Raw genomic sequence first — 10,336 nt, forward strand, 5'->3', positions numbered from 1 at the left:
GGTATGATATTGAAAATTATAGGTGTTTACCGTAGATGTGTCTACGGAACGGATCAATGCCGATTTTAATCAATGAATGAATCTTTTGTCGTTACAAATGTTGTTGTTCTGGTTTTCTGAGTATTGGTTTATTTCGTAGAGGAATCTACGGAAGTATTCCGTATGTGCATCTACGAAACAAAGCAACATTAAACAAGAAAAAATGGTGCTTCTGGAGATGCGTCTACAGAAGCACGAGGGTATTTTTGTCAATTAGATGGTGCGTAAGGGACTCATGGGTTGGGATGAGAAATTGTCATTCATTTATTTTTTTAAAAGTATACCGAACAATAGGTCGTACATAAGGCAGTTTGAATTGAATTTGTTTAGCTTTGAACTCATATGATACATCGGTTTGAGTGAGATAAAATAACTCCTCACAATGTTATTGAACAATTTAGATAAAAACACAAATTTATATGTAAGATTGGATTGAGTAGTGAGTTATTCTTTTTTTTTTATCAAAATTTAGTTTAGAGGTGTATTTTTTAGACTTACCCTATCAATTTATTCCTGATTTATCAACTCAATAACTTGTCTGAAAGTACGTTTCCGGATTTGTGAAGCGGGTATTTGAAAATATGTCACATTTGGATATTAGTTAATTTCGAAAGTGCATTTTCGAAATTTTCAATTGCGATTTTTAATAAAATAGAACCTTTCATGATAAAATACCATTATCATTTTTTCTCAAAACCCTTACAAAAAATCATTCCATTCTCAATCAAGATTTGCACTTCGAAATTCCAGTTTCGTGTTTCATCATATCAAAAGGAGTAAAAGAAGTTGGAATTCGAGGTAAATATCATTTATTTCATTCCTCATTGCACACAGTAATCTTATTTTCTAGCTGAAAAGGTTACGTTGCGTCCGAAAATGCATTTTCATATCATATATGAATTCATACCAAAATGCATTTTCGAAATCGTTCTGTGTTTATTTCAATCTATTTTATTTATGTTATTATTTGCAATAAAGATGCCACACTGATAGGAATAGTCAATATTATTCTATAAGATATGCAAGCATTAGGAAAACAATTAAAAGTATTTAAAGTACTCGCTATCATATATCTTGATTTTGATTCAACTGTGAAAACTTCTCTAATAATTTTCAATTTTTCAACAAGATCAAGAGAATCGTCATGTTCTAAACAAGTTTCAAGATGTTTTCAACATGCTTTCAAGTATCTATCAGATAATGATTTAAGTCTTTCGATACTAAACAAGAATCCAAAAATATTTTCATATGTGCTATACTGCTCAAATGTTCTATCAAGTGAGCCAATTGTTTGACCTACAATATATAAAAAATAGTTATTTCTGAAACAATAGTACCTGACGTTGATTTTTAACCTTCAACTTAAATTCGGATCAATTTGTTCCAAAAGCCTTTGAACACCAAATGAAACTTGATCCTGAAAATTGAAAATCAACATGAAAATTAGCATCTTATAAAAGACTATTTCATTTTATTTTTGACTAATAACCATATATATGTTGTTAATATTGCTAAGAAGACCTGCAAAATAAAAAATTATGAAATAGTCTGAAAGAATGAGGATTTTATCGCGTATTATGCTAATCCTCCAAGATTTAATACTCTTCTCGAAAGAACGAGGATACAGAACTCGCAAGAAAATTTATCTCTGATGTGATATTGTAACCCAATATTTTTTATCTGTATTCTACAACTCTCTCGTAAAACCTTTATAAAATTCATTGATATTAAAATGAATACTGTTGGATAATTTAATTTATAGTCACAAAATTCATAAACCCTTATAAAATTCAATTGATATTAAAATTAATACCGTTGGATAATTTAATTGATAGTCACAAAATTCAATTGATATAAAACTAATACCGTTAAATATATATTTAATAGTTTTGATAGTCACAAAATTTGAATGAATCAAATTAACCTATCGAAATTTGAATTAATAAGTTGCATAAACACTTATCTCACTTAGTTGCCCTAAAAATTATTTAATAAAAGCTTTCCAAAATTTATTAATACAGTTAGAATCCAAAATTGGCACGATTTCTAACCTATCAAACAACATTATCAATAATATAAAACATTCTATATCATTATTTTTAATTTAGTGCCTTAATTAAACGCTTTAGTTGCTAAAATTATAAATATATTAATTGATTTTATTTGGGAATTAATTGATTTTATACTACTCTATATTTTATTTATGGAAAATTACTTTTTTTTATTAATTTTGACTTTGTAATGGCGCTATAATTTTGTTAGCCAGTATTTTTCAAAAAAAAAAAATTCTAACAAGTAATTATGGGGTCCGGGGCTCCCGCCCCACGAATCCGTACTCAGGGCCACCCCTATATATATATATATATATATATATATATATATATATATATATATATATATATATATATATATATATATATATATATATATATATATATATATATATATATAATTTTGTTAGCATGTATTTTTCAAAAAAAAATAAAAATTCTAACAAGTATTTTTATATTAGAAAATTGTCCTTTAATATATATAAAGATAAAAAAAATTTGGTGTCCCTAAAATTATGGGGTCCTGGGCTCCCGCCCCACGAATCCGTACTCAGGGCACCCCTATATATATATATATATATATATATATATATATATATATATATATATATATATATATATATATATATATATATATAATTCTTTGCCATTCATTACTTCAACTGAATTTTTATTTTTTTTATTAGAACAATCAAATTAATTTTCTTACTTTTAAAATTTTAAAACTTTGAAATAAATAAAACTATAAATATAAAATGAAATATTTTTTTAAATCAAATTAAATGATATCTCATTTACAACGCATGTGTTATTGTTATTTTAGATATATCTGAAAATATTTCTCTCCTACCCTACAGGCATTTAAGATTTTTATGATAGTGCGAAAGATTTTGTAGACCTGTGCTAAATCCAATAAAAATGATCAAATACACATCCAAGAACGACATGACATAACAAAGATAAGAACATGTTATGTTGGTAACAAGACAAGTAACTGATACATAAACATTTTAAAAAAAATTAATTTCTTGAATCACAGGAGAAAAACATTAGCTGCTATCACATACATCTTATAAAGAACAAACTTGAAATAGAGTAATCGGAAGATTAGCTCATTAAAAAATACGCCATACAAATAAATTACACTACCGGAAAATACTTACATAGACACAACCTCATCACCTGTACTTACACACAACCAATCACATTTTTTTTATTAATTAAAAATTAAAAATAAAATTGTCTCTCTCCTCTTTTATCTCAACCACCCCCATGATGCCAATTAAAAACGAAATTAAAATTTAAAAAAATTTATATTCTCTCTTTTCATTGGTTGTTCCTAAAAATATGGGTTTAGGTTCGTATCCATACAAGTATTTCTCTTACACTACGTTCTCAAATTTATTTAGAGCCAATATAAAATACACCATACAAATAAATTACAATCTACTATTCTCAATTTGCTTAACTGAAAAGAGTAAGTGTCACGAATCGATTTGCTTAACTGAAAAGAGTAAGTGTCAATTTCAGATTTAGATATAATCAAATGAATCAAGTATGCTTTCAACTAAAAGGTTTAATGAAACATTCACAGAATAAATGCTTATTACTTCTAGAAACACCTTGTCCAAAACCAAATGATTTATTGAATAATAGAGTAATATAGTTATTAGATGCCGGTACAAGTCTCCAATTTCACAAATACACATAATATAGAGCTTAATTAACCAGTGTTTTGCATGCCAGCAGCTATACCCTTCATTGTCAAAATAAGGGTATCCTCAAGACCAGGAGCATACTCACTCTTTGGATTAAGTTTAACAAGCTCTGCTGCTGGTTTGCTTGATTCCATGAACTCCTTTGACAGATGTGGCCTTAGCTTCACATGGTAATCTGGATCACGAATCTGCTTCAATGTGTATGCTTGCAAGACATTAAGAGTTGTGATGTATGAGTCTCTAAGTCTTAATCTTTGCTTTAAGTAAGGGTCTCCTTCAAGAATATCCTTGTGCCCAGCAACCTTGAGGAGAAAGAGCTTGGTTTCTTCATACTTCGATCTCAAACGCTCACCAAATGGACAGAGTTCTGGCGAAACTAAGAGTTTGTCGTATAAAGAGGCAATCCCGGGGTCTCCTTTGGCGAAAACCATCTCGACCAAGTCAATGGTAACCCTGAAGAAAGGCCATTGGTTGTACATGTCTTGAAGCATTTGGAGATTCTTTGGATCTTTCTCAATTGCATGCTTGAATGCTTCTCCAAAGCCAAGCCATACTGGTAAATGGAACCTTGTTTGTGTCCAAGCGAAGATCCAAGGAATAGCGCGGAGTGATTCAATTCCCCCACTCGGCTTTCGCTTTGATGGACGACTGCCAATGTTCATTCGCCCGTATTCCAACTCAGGTGTTGCCTGCAGTTTCGTAAGTATTTTCATTAGTTTTATGACTCAGAATATAAGCAAAAATATATTAGTTTTATGACTTTAAGTATATAATAAGTGAAGATTGAGAGATCAAATGTTACTTACGCATCGGAAGTATTCAACAAAGCGAGGTTCTTGGAAAACAATTGAGCGGTACTCCTTCGTTGCAATGACAGCCATCTCATCCAAAAGGGCGCGCCATTCTTGTTTTGGTGACACAGGAGGATGCATTCCGTGTTCCAGTGTAGCTGCAGTGAAACGCTGAAGTGTTCTAAAGCATAAGTGCTCCTCTCCAAATGATTGTTCGATAACTTCACCTTGAACTGTTACACGAAATGAGCCATGAATAGTATCAGGTGGCTGCGATAATATAGCAAGATGAGTAGGACCTCCTCCTCTTCCAACTGTTCCTCCTCTGCCATGGAACATTGTGAGCTTAACACCGAACTCTTTTGCTACATTTATGAGTTCCTCTTGAGCTTTGTATAGTGCCCAAGCTGCAGAAAGACGTCCGGCATCTTTTCCAGAGTCTGAGTATCCTATCATAACTTCTTGCTTCCCATTGATTCGGTTTCTGTACCAATCTATAGAGAAAAGTCGTGCTAACGCAGCAGGAGCAGACTCAAGATCAGCGAGCTTTTCAAACAACGGGACAACCCTTAACGGCTGCTTCACGAAACATTCGCGTTGTAAAAGCTCAACAGCAAGAACATCGGACGGGGACGTTGCCATCGAGATGATATAGGCACCAAAGCTGTCCGAGGGAAGTTCTGAAATGACACGGAAAGTTTCTAAAACATCGGTAATTTCTTCTGTCTTAGGAAGATCGTGACCGAAGAGAGGGCGCTTTCCACTAAGCTCAGACAAGAGCCATTCCTGCTTACGTTCCTCTGACCATTCTCGGTAAGATCCAATCTCCAAGTGTTTTGTAATCGCGTCCATAACGTCAGTGTGCCTTTCTGACTCTTGGCGGATGTCGAGTCTTACGAGTGAAAGTCCAAATGTAGAAACTTGCCGCAAGAAATCGAGTAGGCTTCCATCTGCAATCTGTCGGTCACCACTTGCACAGAGTGACCTATAACACAGTTCAAGAGGCTCCAGAAACTACAAGAGAAAACAAAAAATTGGAAGTTAGATAGTGTCACAAATCAGATGCAACGAATCCATTGCCGTCATCTTTTAAAAGTGTATTGGACAGTTGTGAGGTAAACACCTGCTCAACATTTGTGAAGGTTGTCTCTTCAGGGATGTCAGAGTTCTCATTAGCTAATAACTGGCGAGCACGTTCACGTGTATTATACAGTTTATCCCTCACATCTCCAAGAATAACACGATATGGTTCATTCGGAGGAACCTGCTTCCAAAATTCTGCAAAATTTCAAAATCTGTTAAGAATAGTCCATCATTGCTGATCTGAAATTTTAATCAGTTATGAAATTTCGAATAATGATGTTTTTGGAACATAATGATGCATACCGATATAATGTTTTGCATCTCTCTTTGAGGAGCTATGGAGATCATCAGCCCTAATACGGAGCTCATCGTTGCAACGCCACATAGACAGCTGCAAAAGCAAATAAAAGCAAGTATTTAAGAACCATTTTCTTAATGTTTAATGAAAGTTTATTATCACAGTAGAGCCGGCATATTCAATTACCTCGAACATGAGATCCTCTATCTGAGAGAAGTACAAATTAGCAGCCATCATTCGAGCCAGCAAACACACGTCCCTTGTAACTTCAGGTGTTACCCTAGGATTACCTGTAATACACATTAAACATATTTTAACACAAAAACTATAACTACATCGTAAGCCTTGTTTCTTCAGAAAAAAGTTGTGTTCATTTGATAATTTCTTACCGTCACGATCCCCTCCCATCCAAGAAGAGAATTGGATAACAGGAGCATTATACGGAACACGCTCATTCACTCCAATGTTCTTCAGAGCTGTGTCAATGCGTCGCAAAAACTTCGGAACCCCTTTCCAAATTGTCTCATGAAAGTAGCTCATTCCCGCCCTCATCTCATCTTGCGGTGTAGGAGGAGTCCTTCTAATTTCATCAGTACGAAACGCAGCTTGAATCTGCGTATGACCAAACATCAGTAAAGCTATAGATTTACTGCAAAAAAACTCATCTATAATTCTAACCACAACACTCAACACAAACTATATATAACACTATATTCAGATTAATTAAGCCTAAGCATATAAAATCCACCATACTTATAAAATTTTCCAAGAAAATATTGTTCTCAATCACAATGTTTATAAATCCCTAGAAACTACATATCAATCAACATCAACTCAGAGATTCATATCATAAATATTGAATAAGGAATCAAGCATGTACCTCTCTTTGTAAAGCCTCATCAAGTTCTTGCTTATCATCTGGTGTTATATCCTTAGCATACAACTGTGTCAAATTATTCCTTATCCTGCAAACGAAAACAACAATTACTAACCAAAAGACTAATCCTTATCACAGAAAATACCACAATTCCACACATAGTACACAAACCTTCCATGCTTTTGCAGCAAAGATCGACGAACCGACTGCGTAGGATGAGCAGTAAAAACCAAATCCACAGTCTGATTCTTCAAAGCATCAAAAACCTCTTCCGGCGTCTTCTTAAGCTCAGTCACAAGCCTCTTAAAAGTCTCTTCAATATCCGACTCAGTTATAGCAGAATTCTCATCACCAAAATCACCTTTCTTCAACAACTTAATCCTCCTCCTATACGCAATCTGAACTTCCTCCGCCAAATTCGCCAAATTAAGCATGTGCGAAAACGATTTCGCTATAACAATAGAATCTCCAGCATCAAGACCAGTCAGCATATTCCCAAGCTCCTCAAGCTTCTCTGGCTTATGCTCCCCTTCATACTCCGCTGATAGTTCATAACAATCTTGAACCTATCAATCACAAAAATCTTAGCCACAAGTTCATACATCAAATATAACAACAAAAAAAAAACATAAAAACAAAGATTTACAGTTTGTCTGATATCTTCGCCATGCAAATCCTGAAGAATGTCAAGGAACCGATCCAACAACAAAGCATCATACTCGACAAGCTTATCATCTTCAGAAACTTTTCTTGGTGCCAGTAACCTCAGCTGAGCGTCGATTGAAGCCATCTTTTCAATGTTGCGAGTAGCCATGATGTTTTTTTCTCTCTCTCACTCACTCACTGAATTGATGGATGATGGAAGATGAAGGTGGAAGAAGAGTTGAATTATATAGTGGAGAGAAAATTCTAGTGAGAAAATCTAGGTGGTTCCGAGTTAATAGGGATTGGGTTTTGTTGTGTAACTGTACTGCACGGGAAAGTACAAGGAAAAAAAGAAACAAACTTATGTAACTAACTAATGCCTTTGATCACGGAGCTAGAGAAAGATAGGCATGTCACACAAAAAATCTCTATCTCTCTCTTTCAATATATAGAGGGAGAAACCTTTTTTTTCTCTTGTTTAGTTAAAACAAAGTAGAACATTCTAGATGTGGAAACAGTAGAGAATATTTTTATCTTATTTAAAAAATGTTATATCTTTATTGAAAAACAATATCGGATTATCTGTTTTTAAATATATATGTATTAGTTTTTCTTTTTGTTACAACTAGGAAGAAATATATATGTATTAGTTATTAAAAGATATTAATTAATTTATTAATGATAAATTTTATTCCTAAAAAATAAGTTATTTATAGAACCGTTCGATCGAATATTATTAACGGATGAGATTTAATGTAAATTTTTTAGACTTAACCTGACGTTGATGGATTATGACTCTTCTAAAGATGACATTGGTAAAGATATAGGTAGGATACTATAAAACTCATCCGTTGAATAAAAAATAATATATTAAGTATGAAATATCATATTATTTTAAGTTGTTAAAGAATATTTAATTTTTTTCAAAAAATTTATTATTAAATTATTAAATAAACAAACACAATGATTTAACATATATTTGAAAATTGATAATTTATTTTAATATATATATATATATATATATATATATATATATATATATATATATATATATATATATATATATATATATATATATATATATATATATATATATATATATATATATATATATATATATATATATATATATATATATATATATATATATATGAGAAGGGTTATATTTACTCCAAGAGTAAGTTATTATAACTTACTCCACATCTTGACCATTAATTCTTTTCGATTTAATGGTTAAAAATAATAAGGAATACTTTTCTCTCTTCACATTTAATTACTTATTATTTTTAACCGTTAGATTGAAAATAATAAATATTCAAGATGTGGAATAAGTTATAATAACTTACTCTTAGAGTAAATATAACCCTCCTCTATATATATATTACTAAAACAAAATAAATATCAATTAATAATAAATTGACATAATGTGCATTACAAAAATGTGAACATAATGTGCTTAACAAATATGTTCTAAAATGAGCACATAATATGCATTTTAAACTGTTCCTAACTCAACATATATTACGCACTAGTAAACTAGTAATTACTGTGTGAGTCAGTTACCTAAAAATTTCATCTCATGATTTCATTTTTTCGCACACAAGTCCCTAATTTTTTATCTATATTGCCAAGAATTACATTGTCAATTTCTTTAACTTAATTTCAAATGGTTCAGCGGAAGTTGATTCAGGGCCGACATTTCTTTTTGACCTACAAAAACTTTTCAGCATATCACTTCTCCTCTCAGGGGTGGGATTATATTTCTTTTTCTTCTTATCAAGTGGTTTAAACTTCATCTTACTTGGAGAGTTTGACTTGGGAATTTTTTGGTCAGCAACATAGGTAGGATTATAGACATGAAATTGTGACTATTGAGAAGGTTGAACTTCAACTATTGCAACATCTGCCATCATTTCTCCAATCACTGCATCTATTTCTGGATCAATCCAAGTGTCTTTAGTAACAGGTGTATCAATAGCAAGTGTATTAGTAGCAGATGTATATTAAGGACCATGGTTCTTGGGAAGGTTTTTTTAGCAACCCCTTTATTTTTACTATTGATTTTAGTGATTTTCCTATACACATCATGTTTACAACAGATAGAATAAGCACAAATATAAATAATACACAATTAGTTTGCAACAAATAGAATGTGCACAATCAGAATAAATTTGTAAAGTTACTTTTCTTTTCAATGCATTAAGGTCTTGTTTCTTGCTCTGAAATTTCTTTGAATTATGGTCAATTTTGTCATACTTGGTGCACCTATATGCCACCCTAGGTCTCCCCATCCTTTACCTTATTTCATCATGCTCCCTAAACCTCAATTTTTTAGACATATTTGAACCCTTATAATGTGGTGGTAACTTATCTTCAATATCCACATCTCACGATATGTCCATATCATTGATGGGACTTACATTATTTTCATAATATTTTCTCTAAGCCTCCCTCGAATAACATGAATCAACAAATAATTCTATATTCAAATTTTGATAATGCATAGTAGATGTAACACCCTTCTAATCCACATATACTTTTGCTTGTATTTTTACGAAAAATAAAATAAATAAAATACAAGGGCGTCACATCTTTATATAACTTCATGTAACAAACGATACTGCTCCGTAACACGGGTTGCAAAACACTTGATTATAAATAGCATCTTTGGTACTTATTAATTAAACCATTTCAAACTTCGCAGCGGAATAAATAATCCTTAAAACTCCTTCATATGTTAACCAATACTGAGAAAAGTAGTTCAAACATCAACAAAATCTCCACACTTCATGCTTACAACAACATGATTATAAAAGTAATACAAAATTGTTCAA

At 31.9% G+C, this 10,336-nt stretch overlaps 1 protein-coding gene across 1 annotated transcript; it reads right to left on the minus strand.

Moving 5' to 3' along the window:
• Positions 1-3,713: 3,713 nt before the first annotated feature.
• Positions 3,714-7,933, minus strand: LOC131653798 (phosphoenolpyruvate carboxylase 2-like). Its single transcript, XM_058924083.1, has 9 exons — positions 7,504-7,933; positions 7,029-7,423; positions 6,861-6,945; positions 6,370-6,592; positions 6,167-6,270; positions 5,986-6,073; positions 5,723-5,877; positions 4,615-5,613; positions 3,714-4,497 (listed from the first exon to the last, which is right to left on the minus strand). Exons 1-9 carry the CDS (start codon positions 7,669-7,671, stop codon positions 3,814-3,816), a joined length of 2,901 nt encoding a protein of 966 aa, XP_058780066.1. The 5' UTR covers positions 7,672-7,933; the 3' UTR covers positions 3,714-3,813.
• Positions 7,934-10,336: the final 2,403 nt, after the last annotated feature.

The sequence above is a fragment of the Vicia villosa genome, linkage group LG2, assembly GCF_029867415.1.
Source record: "Vicia villosa cultivar HV-30 ecotype Madison, WI linkage group LG2, Vvil1.0, whole genome shotgun sequence".
Taxonomy (NCBI): Eukaryota; Viridiplantae; Streptophyta; class Magnoliopsida; order Fabales; family Fabaceae; genus Vicia; species Vicia villosa.